Source organism: Austrofundulus limnaeus, unplaced genomic scaffold, assembly GCF_001266775.1.
Source record: "Austrofundulus limnaeus strain Quisiro unplaced genomic scaffold, Austrofundulus_limnaeus-1.0 Scaffold2152, whole genome shotgun sequence".
In the NCBI taxonomy this organism is placed as follows: domain Eukaryota; kingdom Metazoa; phylum Chordata; class Actinopteri; order Cyprinodontiformes; family Rivulidae; genus Austrofundulus; species Austrofundulus limnaeus.
Genome location: NW_013954554.1, coordinates 2,129 through 19,223, shown reverse-complemented (window position 1 = coordinate 19,223; position 17,095 = coordinate 2,129). Strand labels below are relative to the sequence as shown.

At 42.8% G+C, this 17,095-nt stretch overlaps 1 protein-coding gene across 1 annotated transcript in view; it reads left to right on the top strand.

Moving 5' to 3' along the window:
- LOC106537152 (neuronal PAS domain-containing protein 3) overlaps positions 1–12,290 on the top strand; it is a gene marked incomplete at its 5' end in the record, with an annotated part of 18,013 nt that extends 5,723 nt beyond the window's left edge. Inside the window, 7 exon segments of the mRNA XM_014034525.1 lie at positions 842–1,016; positions 1,133–1,245; positions 3,191–3,387; positions 3,631–3,737; positions 3,927–4,074; positions 8,916–9,028; positions 9,109–12,290. Of these exon segments, the coding sequence (XP_013889979.1) occupies positions 842–1,016; positions 1,133–1,245; positions 3,191–3,387; positions 3,631–3,737; positions 3,927–4,074; positions 8,916–9,028; positions 9,109–10,181 (1,926 nt within the window).
- Between the last annotated feature and the right edge of the window lie 4,805 nt (positions 12,291–17,095).

Genomic DNA, 17,095 nt, shown 5'->3' with positions numbered 1-17,095 from the left:
CACACACACACACACACACACACACACACACACACACACACACACACACAAACGCACACCATCTTCCTCTCAGCTGTAATGTCCTTGAGGGCCTGCTGAAGCTCCCATAAAGCCTGCAGTAAATGGCTCTAATCCGGTAATAAATGGCTGTGTCCTACAGACAAGGGTGTGAAGCTGCAGCAGCCGTGGGTTTTATCAGATGGAATGGTGTTGCCACACAAACACACACGAGAAAACACGCAAACATCCACAAACGTAATGGAAGACCCCCACCACACACACATTCACTTATGCACTCTCAGATTGAATCGCACCTTCTCAGATCGTGCCGCTTCCATAGACGCCGTGCCAAGAGCAGCGCCATTATTGCCTTTAAATGATTAGAGATGCGACTCTGATGCATTATGATGATGGGCTCACATGGAACTGTTGCGCTGCTCATTATGCCCGCTGAGGGGAAAGACTGTAACTGGATGAAGGCGCCGACATTAGGAGGAATAGTAATGTGACCTTTTGGAGGGAGTTGGTCTTCACCTGTTTTTAATCAGCAACCAGAATTGCATTTTATCTCTCCCAGCTTTATTTGTGTACCCCTGTAGTGGTGTGGTCCTCCGAGGCTGGACTGTGCGAGTGTGTAGGGAAAAAAAGAAAGAAAAAAAAAACAGTGGGGGATGTCTTACAACCTCCACATTCCTTGTTGAGTTGTAACCCAGAGCAGCACTTTCATTTTCCTGTCATAACAGATATTGATTTTTTTTTCCTGTGTGTGCTGTACTCGCTCACGTGTAGTTATTTGTGCTCTCAGCATCAGGTTTTGATCGGTGTGTGCGCTCCTCTTCAGGTGGAGCTGACCGGCAGCAGCGTGTTTGACTACATCCACCCAGCGGACCACGTGGAGATGGCCGAGCGACTGGGCATCAAGCCTCATCTGCGGGCCGAGGCCGGCTGCCACACGGCCCCCGACAGCGCTTCCAGCACCGCTTCCACTTCCTCGCTTGCCGGTACCCCTGAACCTGGTACTTTCTTTTCCTCATTATAAGCAATTGCTAACTTTATTAACTCCAAATGTCACAACAAAACAAAAAAATTTTCTAAATATACACATATAAAATCTTTTTGTCTTCCACATCAGCTCCCTCTAGTCCCCACTCTCCAACTGATGAACCTCCAGAACGTGGTTTCTTCATTCGCATGAAGTCCACACTCACTAAACGAGGCCTACATGTCAAGTCTTCTGGATATAAGGTATCTGAGAAAAAAAATGTAATTTGATCATAGGGTACTGTGCAAAGATCACGAGTTATGCCATTGTTTCTTTATATTTTGCTTCCAAGAAGCCAAGCATTCATTCTTAAAAATAGTTTTGATTAGCAGTTTTTGGGGTCTTTTATTCCTTTTTATGTCTGTGACTCATAAAGGTCAGTGTCTTTACATTATAAACACACACACACACACACACTCACACACGTTTGCAAAGCTATCCATTTGGGGACATTCCATTGACTTCCATTGCATTTCTACAGCCTAACCCTGACCACCAACCCTAAGGCTAACCTCACAGGTACCTACCTGACCCTAAAACTAACCTAAACTCAATTCACACCTTGGTCCTAAACCCAACTCCCAACCCACCAAACGGGGACTCGACTTTTGTCCCCAAATGTACGCGTTTTGTCTTAAAATTGCCCCCAAATGTCACCAGAAACAAACCCACACACACACACCTAAACACACATTTTAAATAATTTAAGAAAAAAACTATCAAGAACATTAAGGCCCTGTCACACTATGATGTTTTAAACAACTTATGCCAACTAATGAAATGTTTGCAGACGTCTACGTTGACAGTGGAATTACAAAAAATCAACCRGAAGCCTGCTGTAGACGAGCAGATACTGTAACGCTAATAAATTGATCAAATATCTAACTTTTATTAGTAATTTAGTGGAAATTTTGTTTTCATAAGCTGGCATAAGTTGTCTAAAACATTATAGTGTGACAGGGCCTTTTATAAAACATTATAAGAATATCAAACTGACTCAAGGTAAAGTTTGGGAAAATTACGGTTGGGACAAAATCTTTTGCAGTGTTGTATATCTTAAAGTAGACATATTCTTTTAAATCCTTCTTTTTCTCATTTAAATCAAATTCAGTTGGGGTCTATATAAAGTGGAACTGCAATGCTTTGGTCTGAATTCCTCCTTATTATAACGCCACAAACCCCTCTTTCACCCTTTTTCTGAGGTGTGTCTCAGATCAACTCGTTTTGAGGCTGTCTCTTTAAATATGAACGAGCCCAGCTTCCAGACCGGTCCATTCTAGTTTGCTAGAGGGGTTTATGACTATGTAGCGGCGCACAGATATTTTATTTATAAATTAATTAAAAGATGTCAACAAGGGAAGACTTGTCTATCCAGCCTCACATATTGGAGCAACATGAAACATCATAGAAAATAGAAAAGAAACTGAACGGGTTGAAAAATAAGACCCAAACAGGATATTAAGATATCTACGCAGCACAAGTAGGGACTAAATTAAACTTTTCTGCTCTCCAAATTCACAACAAAATGTATTTAACAGCTAAAAAAGTGGATTTTGCATAATGTGTCCTCTTTAAAAGAAGATGCAACCGTAACAAACGATCCAAATGTTTTGAAAGGTGAACAAAGAGAACTGAGTTGCAGATATTTGTGAGCCGTGACGGCGACAGTTGTACACAAGCGACGGTCAGTCAGTCRTCCTTAGTGACATACAACTGCACTATGACCGTACCGCCTGACTAACAGTTCAAAACATTGGTTCTTTTGAAAAGAACTGATCCTCAAGACCCAGTTCCCTTCAAAGAGCCAAAAATCCCAAGTCTCCTTTAGGTTTAATTCACCAGTTCCTGGGATAAAATTACCAGCAGCRTCTTGTCRTTTTGTTTTTTCCTGCCGGCGTTTCACAGCAGTTTCATGTTGGTCGTTTTCTGTATGTTTTATGGCGGTGACCTTATTTCCCACTGAACCGCCTCACATAACACACTTTACTGCTCTCGCCGCTGTAATACCAGAGCTGCTGAATCCATGATTCTTCCCTGTGTTCAGCACTCAGTGATAAATGTAGGATMTTTTGTTGTTGTTGTTCTCCACTTCGCTTTGATGTGCCGCTTCTTCGACCTCCTTTGAAGCAAAACTCTTCTCCTTGTCAGGTGATCCATGTGACGGGACGAATCCGTTGCCGCCCTGCACTTGTTCCAGGATCCACGCGCTCGGTCCGTCGTCCGATGGGCTTGGTCGCTCTGGCGCACACACTCCCACCCTCCACGCTCAACGAAGTCCGCATGGAAAGCCACATGTTTGTGTTCCGAGTCAACATGGACCTGCAGGTCACATATTGTGAGAACAGGTAAAAGGGTTTTTATGTGTGGATAATACGTGTCGCAACACATTTATTTATTTATTTATTTTTTTAGAACATGTAAATTTATGTTTTGTGTTTTTTTGGAGTGCTCCCACATTCATGTTTTTTCATGAGCGGCTGGCGGAGCACCCGGCCAGCTGGTGGTTTTAGAAAATACATCTGCTTCTGTTTAGTTGACAAATGAGGTTTTTTTTTCCCCTCTTTTTTTCCTCCTGCATTGCTCCACAGGATCTCAGAGTATATGGATTTAACCCCGGCAGAGGTGGTGGGACACACCTGTTATCATTTCATCCATGTAGAAGACCTGGAAAATATCCGGCAGAGCCATGAAGACTGTGAGTCACATCTATGTGCACATGTAGTCCRTCTAAACCCCCCACTTTATCTTCACAGTATCTGAACTTGGGAGGCTTGGAGAGTGTGATAAAACCTTACGTTGTCCCATTGTGATAGGCGCCCTCTTCTGCCACAATCATGAACTGCCAAACTTACAGCAGGCCTGACTTCCTGTTTCTCCCTGTTAGTGCTGAGGAAAGGACAGGTGGTGACAGGTTACTATCGTTGGCTTCAGAGGAGAGGGGGATACCTGTGGATCCAGTCCACTGCCACGGTCTCCATCAACCACAAAGCTCCCCATGAACGAAACGTCATCTGGGTGAACTATGTCCTGAGGTGAGTTCCCAGTTTATAAACACACAGGCAACATAGTGCCAAGAGATAGGCATTGCCCTACTACGTCTGTGGGGCACCGCCATCTTTTTATGGTGTTGTGCTGTTACGCAGGACTTGCTTCCTCCGACCTTTGATGACCTCTAAATCCTGAATGGGTGGTCCGATTTAAAAAAAACAATTGTTTTGGAATCAGCCTTTTAATTAAAAAGAGGAAAAACAGCTGTAGAATACCTCTGAAAGTGTTATCAAAGAGCATACAAGGGATATTTCAAAGTGTGTTTATTTCAGTAATACCTGGTCAAGTGTGATTTCAGTCATAGAAAAAGGGGTAAGTTAGAGGAAGAAGTCCCCTCCACAGACATCACACTGACAGACCTCTTAAAGCARGGGTCTGCAACCTGTGGCTCTGGGGCCACAWGKGGCTCTTTGGTCCCTCTGCAGTGGATCTTTGAAAATGAGACCAAACATAACAGAATAATCTTTTTGGTTTTTATACCCACAACAGAAATCAATGTGAATGCAAACGTGATCAATACTACTAATACAAAAMGTAAAACATGTTCGTTTATGCTAGCCTGTTGTTTACTTAAGTAATCCAACTTCTTTCTATTGCGCTCTCAAATCCATCAGAATTACTTTTAAAGAATTTGCAGACTACATATAGTATAAACTATTTTTACACAAATTTTACACAAATCTGGTCTTTTCATTTGTCCTGATGTGTAAAAATAATAATAAATAATAACATTTTCAATATATTTTTTAGTTTTATAATGTCACCTCCACTGGCCGTAAAGATTACTGAAAAGACCCCGAAAAGGCCCACAGACCACCAGTTGATAATCAGAGTCATAGCTTGATTTGTGGCTCTGGGCACATTTTATTAGTGAGCCAAGTGGCAGAAATGGCTCTTTTGGTTGCAAAGGTTGCAGAGCCCTGTCTTAAAGAGTTGTCATGGAAATATTTATTTAACAAAGACAGAAATACRTGGTGCAAGAATGAAGGCACACCGTGGAATGATCAGCTGAGTTTTATTTGCAACGACAAGAACACAGAGAACAAGATCAGACTGTCCCCCTTCTCTCTGCTTCTGCTTCCCCCTACTCTGAGGCAGTTGAGGCCTCATATACAGCGGGTAAAATAAGTATTGAACACGTCAACATTTTTCTCAGTAAATATATTACTAGAGGTGCTAATGACATGAAATTTTCACCAGATGTCGGTAACAACCCAAGTGATCCATACATACAAAGAAATCAAACCATAAATGTCCARAAATGAAGTTATTTGTAATAATGTGGAATGGCACAGGGAAAAAGTATTGAACACATGAAGAAAGGGAGGTGTAAAAAGGCATGGAAAGACAAGACACCAGCTGAACTCTCTCAGTAATTAGAAAGCAAGCCTGCCCCTTGTCAATGCAAGTTAATATCAGCTGGTTCAGTCCCAAATGATGGCCAGGTATCACACAAGAACCATCTGATGATGGGTAAAAGTAAAGAGCTCTCTCAAGACCTTCACAACCTTATTGTTGCAAAGCATAATGATGGCATCGGTTACAGAAGAATGTCTAAACTTCTGAAGGTTCCAGTGAGCACTGTTGGGGCCATAATTCAGAAGTGGAAAGAACATCATTTCACCATAAACYGACCACGACCAGGTGCTCCTCACAAGATTTCTGACAGAGGAGTGAAAAGAATTATCAGAAGAGTTGTCCAAGAGCCAAGGACCACTTGTGGAGAGCTTCAGAAAGATCTGGAATTAGCAGGTACGTTTGTTTCAAAGAAAACAATAAGTAMTGCACTGAACCACCATGGCCTGTATGCACGCTCACCACGCAAGACTCCACTGCTGAAGAAACAGCATGTTGAAGCTCSTTTAAAGTTTGCTGCWCAACATTTAAACAAGCCTGTGTAATACTGGGAGAATATAGTCTGGTCAGATGAGACCAACATTGAACTGTTTGGATGCCAGAATACACATCATGTTTGGAGGTCAAATGTCACTGCACATCAGCCCAAAAACACCATACCAACAGTGAAGTTTGGAGGTGGGAACATCATGGTGTGGGGCTGTTTTTCAGCATATGGTACTGGCAAACTTCAAATAATTGAAGGAAGGATGAGTGGAAAAATGTACAGAGACATTCTTGATAAAAATCTGCTTCCATCTACCAGGATGATGAAGATGAAACGTGGCTGGACACTTCAGCAAGACAATGAGCCCAAACACAAAGTCAAGGAAACTCTCAGTTGGTTTCAGAGAAAGAAACTAAAGCTGCTGGAATGGCCCAGCCAATCACCTGACCTGAATCCAACAGAAAATCTATGGAAAGAACTAAAGATCAGAGTTCATAGAAGAGGTCCACGAAACCTTCAAGATTTGAAGACTGTTTGTGGAAGAATGGACCAAAATCACACCTGAGCAATGCATGCCACTAGTTTCTCCATACAGGAGGCATCTTGAAGCTGTCATTGACAACAAAGACTTTTGTACAAAGTATTAGATAAATTTCAGTAAGTGTGTTCAATACTTTTTCCCTGTGCCATTCCACATTATTACAAATAACTTCATTTCTGGACATTTATGGTTTGATTTCTTTGTATGTATGGATCACTTGGGTTGTTACCAACAACTGGTGAAAATTTCATGTCATTAGCACCTCTAGTAATATATTTACTGAGAAAAATGGTGACATGTTCAATACTTATTTTACCCGCTTTATACTGTTTAACAAACACTATTATGTCATCTTAATAAAGCAAGATTAAATACTAAGGAAATTCTAGGTCAAGGGAAAACACAAAGATAAACACAAGTGATATCTAAGAATGATTGTTGTTCGCAAATCTTGTTCTGACTTTAATCATTCTATCTGCTGATAAACARCATSTCATGAAAACTTAGGTCATTAAAGTATGTCATGAATTACTGGCTTAAACCTAAAAGTAGTGTATCCATTACAGAGTCTTTTAAGGCAAATAATACAACTCTTGCTCAAATATACTAGTCCTTTTAGTGTGAAATAATGCTGTATTAGCAACAATTGAATCTTCTCACCCCAAGCTGAACCCAAGATGAAGGAAATAAAAAGCTCTTTCTTAAAACAGTTCTGCAAAAAGGCCACAGAGCAGTCCATCTTTAGGCTTCTTCTGGCCGTTCATAAATCACAGATGGAACCAGCCATGTGTGAGTTTCCAAAAATAAAGAGAGCATCACCAAAAGAGGCATAGAGCAAAAATCAGAGAGGTTAACGTGGAGCCGCGGCACTAGTTYAACTTTTTCTAAGTAGACTATTTCGGCTCTGTTTCTACACATAAAGGCACACAAGAGGTGGGTCGGTTTGGACCTCTTGCCACCTCCGCCCTTTCAGAAGGAAGTCCCAGACTGAGGTGTCATTCACCAAAACAGACGTGTCCTGTTTTGGTTAATCCTGTTAGTAAGGGATCTTTATTTTCTTTTGTTTTCACCAGTTCAGTGGATTAATGTAGAAGATAATGCGTGTACACCAACAGTAAAGCTGAGCTCACCCATGACCATAGCTTACATTGAATTTTATTTTTAGCTGGACTTGAATATTTGAAAATCACAGCCCTGCTTGTCAGTAYGTTTACTGAACTCCTGTTGCTCTTGGAATAAGCCCAGCAGACTGATGAGAGACTTTGATCAGGCGGACTGATACTAACATCAGCACATCTACATTACCGCAGAGCTAAATGGTGATCTATCTTATAGCATATTTGGATATTTAAGCAGCAGTAGTAATAGTAGTTGCATGTCTTTGATTTTGGTAATAAAAAAGTTGGATCAAAAACTTAAAAWTTTTTTGCTTTAAAACTATGAGACCGTGGTACTTCTGATCACAGTAATCATCCTGTAAGAATCTCCAAACAGCTCATTCCTAAAGTGGATGAACGGTGAAATCTTGTTGGGATTATTGAGATTTTCAAAGTGAAGAAACCTGACAAAGATCAAAACATCAAAGCACYTTCACCCGTTAATATCAAAATCTGAAGTATGCCACGTACATTTAAAGCAACTTCATAACAAAAGTACATTTCAGGGACTTCCGCGTTTCCAAGTCTTCAAACTATTAAAATAATTTCTCAAGTTTCTACCTGGGCGGCCTCAAAATATTGGTGCTTTAAAATACTTTGTAAAGTATTTATCAACATTAGCATGCTGCAAAGGAACAATCTCTTATTGTTATTCAGTCTTGTTGCTCTTGAATTAGTGGCTATGATCTTATTGAAAAGGCTTTTAGGCTGAAATGGGACGTTTCTTCACCTTGGTTTAAATATAAATTAGCCTTTAAATTTAATATTATTCACGGTTATGTTTTCGACGTGCGCACGCTGCATACACATCTACGCACAACAGAATGCTCAAATACGGCGTAGACAGACAAAAGCAAGAGGAGTAGGCTGAATTTCAATGCTAATTAGACTGAAGCTATATAATTAGTACAAATGGATGTCAGAATTTTAGGTCTGAATGGTGTTTTAGTTAATTAGTGCTGTAATTACAAGAACTCATTAACTTCTTGAACAGCCTCCTCCTTGTCTGAGATTAACTTTGTATAGGTGGGCTGCTAAGTGGGATACGGCGTGTGTGTGTGTTTTAATTTGAATGGTTGTGTGTGTGTTAGGCAGAGGTTAGAAGGGAGTACTATGGGAGGTTGTTATTAGGCTGATTATATGTTGTTTCTAACTCTAAGTATTCACTCAAACAGCACAGCACTACGGTTTTATTCTATGTAAGTGGCTTTAAGTGGTTGATGATCATTTGTGCATTTATTTCCCCCCTTTCTGTCRTTTTGATTTTCACATCTGTCCTTCCAGTCGAACCGAGCTGCCCGACACCCCTCTGGATCTGCTGCAGCTCCCAGAAAGCATAAGAGCGGAGCGGCTCCGAGTTAGCTCGCCTCCCACCGACTCCTCGGCCCAAGCTCGAGGTAAAGCGCACGCAGCGTCTGCTTGACAAACATCTGCATGCGCCCTCGTCTTATTAGTCTAATCTTCCTTTCCTCCTCAGCCCAACAGTCGGCGAAGAGCTCAGTGGGGAAGAGTGAGCCTGACGCGAAAGGAAGAGAGAAATTCACAGCCCCTGCCGTCCAGTCAGAGGACAGGAGGAAGCGCATGCTGAGGTCTGACCCCGAGGGCGCGCCTCCAGAGAGCCGACGCCGTCTGGATGAGCTCCGGCGCACAGAGGAGGCCGTGTCCACTTCCTCAGATCTGGCGAGCGAAAGCGAGGACGAGGAGGAAGAGACGGAGTGGGACCAGGGGGGGGACGGCAACAGACTGAAGCAAGAAGACGGCAGGGAGGGAGGGAAGCAGGGCCGAGGAGGAGACGCCACCCAGACCCGAGGGGACAGGGCAGGGAGGGTGCACAATGGCCGGGCGGTGATCCAGCAGCTGAAGAGTGTGGTGACCCAGTCTTCGTTGCCCGGAAGTCCCAGCATCAAGACTGAACACGAAGGCCTGACCGCCGGGGGGCGCTGGGGGTCTCACACACAGACCTCCACCCAGCACACACACACCTCTCAGCCCCAACCTCCGACCCATGYGCACACACCGTCCAGCAGCCTGAACGGCGACAGCCCCACCACCCCGATCCCGGACTCTTCGTCCAGCAGCGACGCCCCGGCTAAAGGCCTGTTCACCCCTCCCTCCCCGGCCTTGTCCCCGGCCATGTCCGTGTCCTCCCCGCAGCCCCGCGAGGACCGGGCGGGGGGTCGCGCCGGTGGAGGTAACGGCCCTGATTTCGAGCTGCTGCAGAGACTGGCGGGCGGGGCAGCGGGGCGAGTCCTCTTCCACCCGCTGGCCCTCGGCCCGCAGGGCCCTCAGAGCCTGTACGCCCCGAGCACCATCCGATACGCTCCGCCTGAGCTGCCCCCCTCCCACCACCACGGCACGGGCCATGGCGACGGCCTGCAGCTACGCTCGGACCACCACAAGGGTCCCCCGCCGACCTTCTTCCCCCACCTGCAGCGGCTGGCCGGCCTGCCACCCTTCAGCGGTTTCTCCCCGTCTGACAGCCCTTTCTCCTCCGGCCTGCCGTTCTGTATGAACGGACTGAGGGGGGCCGCAGGCTCGGAGGAGGACTGAACCTCACGCTGGGGAGAACACGAGGGGAGGAAGAAAAAAAAGGACAAATGCTATGAAGTGACAAAACAGATAGAGAGACGTTGAAAAGGGCAAGGAAGACAGAAAAGGCCAGGACGTTAAGCCTCTAAGGAGTGAATAATTGGACGATGAGTTAAATAACCACAATCTGAAAGTGCGTGACACATCGCTGCCAGAAGAACTTCCTGTGGACAAGTGTCAACAACTCTCAGAGAAAAACGGACGCGGAAACTTTTGACTGGTTGTCCCCGAAGACTCTCGGTCTCCACAACAATAATGAACTCTGCTCTGTCTTTCTCTAGATGACGGTGTTTGATTCGTGTGTCTCTCCCACTCAGAGAAGCCATATTGTAAATAACAACAAACAAAACCATACAAACCCTCAGCTTCCATTCATCTTCACTCCAATTAACCTAATTAACCCCCTCAAAGCAAGTATTCAGAGATGGACACCTGTCTGTAGAGATGTAAAATAACGTTTTTTTTATTTTTATTTTATTTTTAAATCAGTGCAGTGTTACACAAATCCTCTCTTACACTGGGCTCCAGGTGAGAATCTGAAGATGGAGACCACCTTTTTTTGGTGTTTTGTATTAAGTCTCGAAAAGATAATAGAATAAAATTTTTAAAAAGTCATCAGTCAGCCATATTTAAAGCACACTGTTGGGATTAAGGTAAGAGTATTGTAGTCCCAGACATTCCAGTATAAAAGGGAAGTAAATGCAATGCAGACAGGATGTTATTTCTGTTGGAGTATGGGGAGGGGTGGGGGTATTTGTCTGTTCAAAGTGTTAATTATAGTTTATTCTTTATAATGCAACAGTTGTGTTTTTGTAAGAAAGCCATAATATTGTTTTTTTTCTTCTATAAGCTAAAATCCATAATCAGCACGTCTTCATGTCTGAACAGACACGGTTAGAGGTTTTATTGGAAGCTCATTGTTCTCTTTAAAAAATGCTTCTGAAATGTTTTCAGAGGAAATGGTGCAGAAGTGTTTTTGTCACCTGGACCTTTGTGTGTTTTTATTTTTATGAGCACTTACTGAAATTTGTTCTGCTGTGAACTCAAAGCACTTCGTGACTCAGATTGTTTGATCCTGTTAAAACAGAAAACAACACAAGTGGTCACTAATATTATTGTCTGACCACAGAGGCACTGGAGAGAGGTGGGGATTGAGAGACGTACATGTAAAAATTAAAATAAAAACAGGTCATTGAACTAAAATATGACCGTCGGAGGTCAATAAAACAACGCAGACGTTTCAGTTACTGAACGTAAAAACAAGGTTTTAAATAATAAAATAATGAATTGAACTGGTTAGTTATTTAAAATTCATCTCATAGGTGAAGAAAATAAAAAAAACATTTTCTACTTTTAAATTTGTGCAAATGAGAGATATTCAAAAGCTGAAAGTGTTCATTCCAAAACAGAATACAAAATCAGAAAATGTGACCTTATTTTTAAATGAATCATGGCATTAATGCAGCCAAACAGGCATTAGGAATGTTTGACAGTAATTAAAGATAAAAAAAAAAGAATATAAACAATTTTCTAGCACTTTGGAATAAAGACTTTTAAATCAATCTGTAAAATAGCTCAAACATTTTTTTTTGTAATATGTGTTTATGGCACTTTTTGCCTCTAAATTGAGATTATGGTCAGTTTGAGCTAAATATTCGGTTTACGTAGAAGCCCGATGTTCGTGTTCTGATGTCTTGATGGGAGGAAAAAAGGAGGGAAAAAATGAAATCTGGTGTGTGCAATACACTCATCATGTAGCTGTCACAAATAGCAAGTGTGTGAGCACACGCACACTCGGGTGTTTACTGGTACAAAACGTGCGGATGAATGTGAGAGTGTGCGTTTGCTCGTGTGTGTTCGTGTGTGAATGTCTTTTGTTTAGTCTTTTGTTCTTGTTGTTGAATAAAACGGCTAACCATTTGCCCATCACTGTGAATCTAACATGATCCTCCCATGTTTGTGAATAGTTCACCCAGCCATCAAAGAAAATGAACAAATGTACAGAAAATAAAAAATTAAAATGCAGATGATGATAACAATAAAATATTCCAGTAGAGGAGCACAACTCAAGCTTTTGTTGTTTCTTTTCTTAATAGGCTTAAAATGTTTAATTTCATTGTTATATTGGTCAATAACAAAGTGTTTAAAGAGATGGTTCAGATATTGTAAAGTGGGGTTCTGTGGAAAAACTATAATCAACATCTTACTTGTTGTCAGACCCAGAAAGATCTTTTTTTTCCCTGCTGAAAGTTCCCCAAGCTGCACTTGAAATGCTAAAGCTAACTGCTGCTGCTTTTTGTGCCTACAAATAATCAAAACCTTTTCCACAATATGGAGCAGCAGCAGGTTTTTAGTAACACAATATGAACAGTCCGCCCCATGTTATCTCCTTACTGTGCTTACTGTGCGGATCGYAAAGGACAGATTGACTGAGTGCATCATGGATTCACGGCTGAGATTTGTTTCCACCAGTCGYTGGAGGAGAGTTTGCTGTAGCCAGYGTTGCCTCGATCMRCATTTTCTCTTTCCTCGTTCTCCGATTTTTCAGGTGATCAACAAGTTCGAAGTGTTAGCGTTAGCTATTCTGTGCCTCCTTCTGCCATCATGCTTGCATCATCACATGGCACTATTTGCCATAATTGCGAAGTGGCAAATAATATTGGGTGACTGATTCTCTGATGATGAATTGCACATGGTACGATTTTGCCCAACCCTAGCTCAAAGTATCTATTAAGGCTTGCTTATGCATGCTTCATCCAAATTGCCAAAATCTCTTTGTTGCAGTTGCATGACGAAAATAGTGGCACAATAATCTCAGAAATGGAGATTTTTTTAAATAGGTTTTGTGCAGAGGAATCAGTCTGCAAAAGAGCTTTAACCAGGACAGATTTGTAGACAAATAACAGCTAATCTGAGATTTATTTTTTCCTGAGTGTGGACTCAGTATGGTCGTGTTCACACCTGCACTGTTTAGTCTGATTTAATCGAACTCTAGTTCGTTTGCCTGGAAAGTCAGGTTCATTTGTGGAGGTGTGAATGCGTAATCGAACTCTGATTCGGACCAAAAAAGCGAACTCTRGTCCGCCTGAAAACCTAGGTCTCGGTTCGATTGAAACGAACTCTGGTGCGGTTCGATTGCATGTGTGAACGCTAAGTGGACCAGAGACCGCTCCAAAAGCAGGAAGCGGACTATACCGCATGACATTCTGAGTAATAACAGTATTAAATTTACTTATATGGTGTAAATACCTCGCTGGACGATTGTATAAGGTTGACATCATGACTGTGGAGCTRGATGCGCTCCTACTCGATTAACATGGAGCTTCCTCAGCTGCCTTGTGTGTAAAACAACATTCTCCRTGGTTCYGMCTCATCTTCCTCTCATGCTGAGCTCATTGTTGAAGACTATTTGTTTAGCACATTTGCCAAATATAAAAAATAAACCCTATAACCACTAAAATGTAATGTTACTATTGTTTGTTTACATTTTGTGAAGAAGAAAGTTGCGCTCCATGTCTTCTTCTGTGGTTTTCATGTTGATTCCTTTAGTGGTTCTTTGTGCAGCGCCCCCACAGGTGAGGGCGGGAACAGGTTGTTTACAGTGTTTAGTTCGGTTGAGAAAGTGCAGTATGAATTCAAACCGCACCAACAGAAAATGTAAACAAAGCTTGCAGTTTTGGACCCCAATCGAACCGAGTCTACYGGACTATCAGGTGTGAATACGACCTAAGTCTCAGGAGCTATAAAAGGTGTGCACAACCACATGACCGCGTGTCGACTGTTCGGCTTCGGATGGAATACGTGGAGGCTACAGCTTGTTATTCTGGTCAGATTTAAACTTATTTCTTCAAACTGAAATTGTTCAAAAATCTTTCCACAGCAGGTAAGATATTGATCATTTATAACTATTCTACACGATTCTTCTTCAAAAGATTGTAACCTTCACCTGTCACGACTAACAGACATGCAGAAAAGAGTAACAAACGTGTTTTTTTAAATCATTAACAGAGCCAGTGGACAAACTTTCATTATCCTGAAGTGGACAATATTAATCGTTAATTTAAAGGAGCGGGTGGGATCAGTTTGGCAGGACAGCCCTTGAGCGTTAGAAACTTGACCGTAAACTGGTCTGAAACGAACACAAAAGCAAAGAGCTCATGGAGAGCGCCTCACTTATACAAAGCGATATATGCGGGCACGTGTCACAACGTGTGTATGTGTGTGTGAAATCTGTGTGTGTGTGTGTGTTGTCTGAAGCAGCCCCAGGGAGGGGCTCTGACATTGAAGACGGGTTAAATCCTGTTTTACATTCAAGTGGCAGGCCCCAGTTCATTAGAGTGAGGATCATTCCTCCTCAAGACCAAAGGAAGCGCATACTAAACAAGAGCAGTTGTTGGGGAGAAAATGCCATTGTACGTGCAAAACCTAATGCACTGTATGAGAGGATGTGTGTGTGTCGGTGTGTAGGCAGTGCTGCAAAAYAACCTTTCTTCTTTAACTTACATCTTGATATAGCGAGGTAAAGGTGTGGCTTGGGCTACAGAAACCATTGTGCTCTTGTTTGTGTGTGCATGAGACATGGCAGCCTTTCTGACTCGTCTTCCGCTCAGTCTGTCATCGAGTCACCCGTACGCCCTCTCTGTCACTAACTTTGATGGCTTATCTTACCCCCAGAATTAGAGTCGTGCTCCCGGGGGAAATACCTCGGCACATGTAAATGCGTCCGCGACCGTGGAACTATGAGAGGGAATAATACGGTGAGGGATGAAGAGAGGTATGTGTCGGCAATTTCTCTCTCTTTGGCATTCTTCTTCTGCTTGTGCGGTTTCCCGTCTTCGTCGCTGTTTTCGAGCGAACTCTTTCTCCTCTCAGCCAGGAGAAGGCCAATCCATACTTAATGACGTCTCAAAGGCAGATCCTTTGATCCGTGCGGATGGCATTTAACACCTGAGAGCCGATGAGCCCCGCCGCGTTGGGGAACGAGCACAGGTTACGAACCCAACTTTCGTGGGCTGAGGGTGGAGATGGGAAATCGGGGCTTGGAAATGCATGAGGGCTGGACCGAGGTTGTGGGTCCTATAGCTGCTCGTGGTGTCGGGGGTGGATGGTGTTTGTCAGGGAGGCCGCGTCTCCTGCCTTTGGGCACCCTGCCCTTTAGACGCGCCAGGCCTCAGGAGCCTCCTGCATGCCAAGCAGAACCTGTGCAGTCAGATGGAGAGGAGACAAGGAGGAGGAAGGAGGGGAGGACAAGCGAACGTGAGGAGAAGGCCCGAAAGAGAAGACTCTAGGGGTTGGCAAAAAAAAAAAAAGGTGGAAGAGGATCTGACGAGGTGGTGGTGGGATGCTGGTCACACCGCCTTCTACGGTCACAGCTTGAATGTGAAGCACAACGAAACGCCTTGAGAGTCGACGGAGGAGAGGCTGGAGGAAGCAGAGGAGAGGGGAGGAAGACAGGGTGCCTCTGGGGTGAGGCTCCACAGCAACGCTGCGTGTCGATGGCTGCGAGATATCACAGCCCTTCGCCCTAACCTAGTCAGAGATAGTTATCACAGACAAAGCCTCCCCCTCTTCATCACCAACACTCGTACACACATACACACACACACACACACACACACCCTCACACAGCAGCCGCATACTGCTCACTTCAACTCAAACCAGCACACGGACGCCTCATTATAAGAATTATTCATGTTCAAAAAGCAGTTTGTACATCTTTTGACTTCCATTGGGAGGAACTACTGATGCTTCACTTTACATCTGAGCTGGTTGGCATAAACCAGAATGAAAAAAAAAAAACTATGAAAACATCTCATGAGAAATTGATTCAAACAGAGGTGTTTTTTATATAGTTTGCTTATTTTTTGCTTCTAGTTTTTAGGGGAGTAAATCACAAGCTTTATCACGATACGATGCTTTATTGGTTTGTTTGGATGACGACACAGTTCTCAATATCACAAARTCTGTTGAGACGATTTTGATCCAATACAGAAGTCTGAGATTGATATGATGCGACATCATGCCCATTGAACACAATCATGGGTGACCTGGATTGATGTTTTYGTTTTTCCTCCATGTAATTGAATCATTTAATCCAGTGGTCTGCAATGATGGTGTCTGCAAGGGAGTTGCAAAATTTGCAGATAGATATATTGAATACTTGTTTTCACAGTTAAACACACACTACCATGATTCCAACATGTAGCAAATTGATAAAGTGAGGCATAAAATAATGGATTCCTGTCACGAGTATGCACACCACAAGCTGAATTCTGCTTCACTCACTGCCCGACTCCATGAATTCTGCACACAACCTGTAACTGGCCAAAGAATTTTTGCAATATTTCTACAACAATGCTGCCCCTAACGGTGTCAACTGTCAAAAGTCATTGTCACTGAGGGCCACATGAGCATTATGGTGGCCCTCAGTTGTGATAAACTTTGACATTTCATGTTTAACTTTGACTAAACATCCCTCATCTCATTACGGTTGAGCACCGCTAACACTAACAGAGCTCTACGTGGTATTTCTTGCAAAGAAACAGTGCTTTAACACGCTCTCTCATAAACACTGAAAAGTACTACATGTACGACAGACAAGATGTGCAATAAATAATACAGAAATAGTGAAGTTTTGCTCACTGTTGTGGTGAATTTCCATGTATAAACATGCATTATGGGAGATGGAGTTCATGGTTAATGCTAGCTTTAAAACAGCTTATTTTGTGACATTAATACAGAGCTGTTTGACTAAATGATTTATAGGACCAGTTACTCAAAGCTAACAGCTCAGGGATTATACAAGTATCTTTTACATTTAAAATGTTGATTTTTTTTTGCATTTAATAATAAATTTAATATTTGCTATTGATATA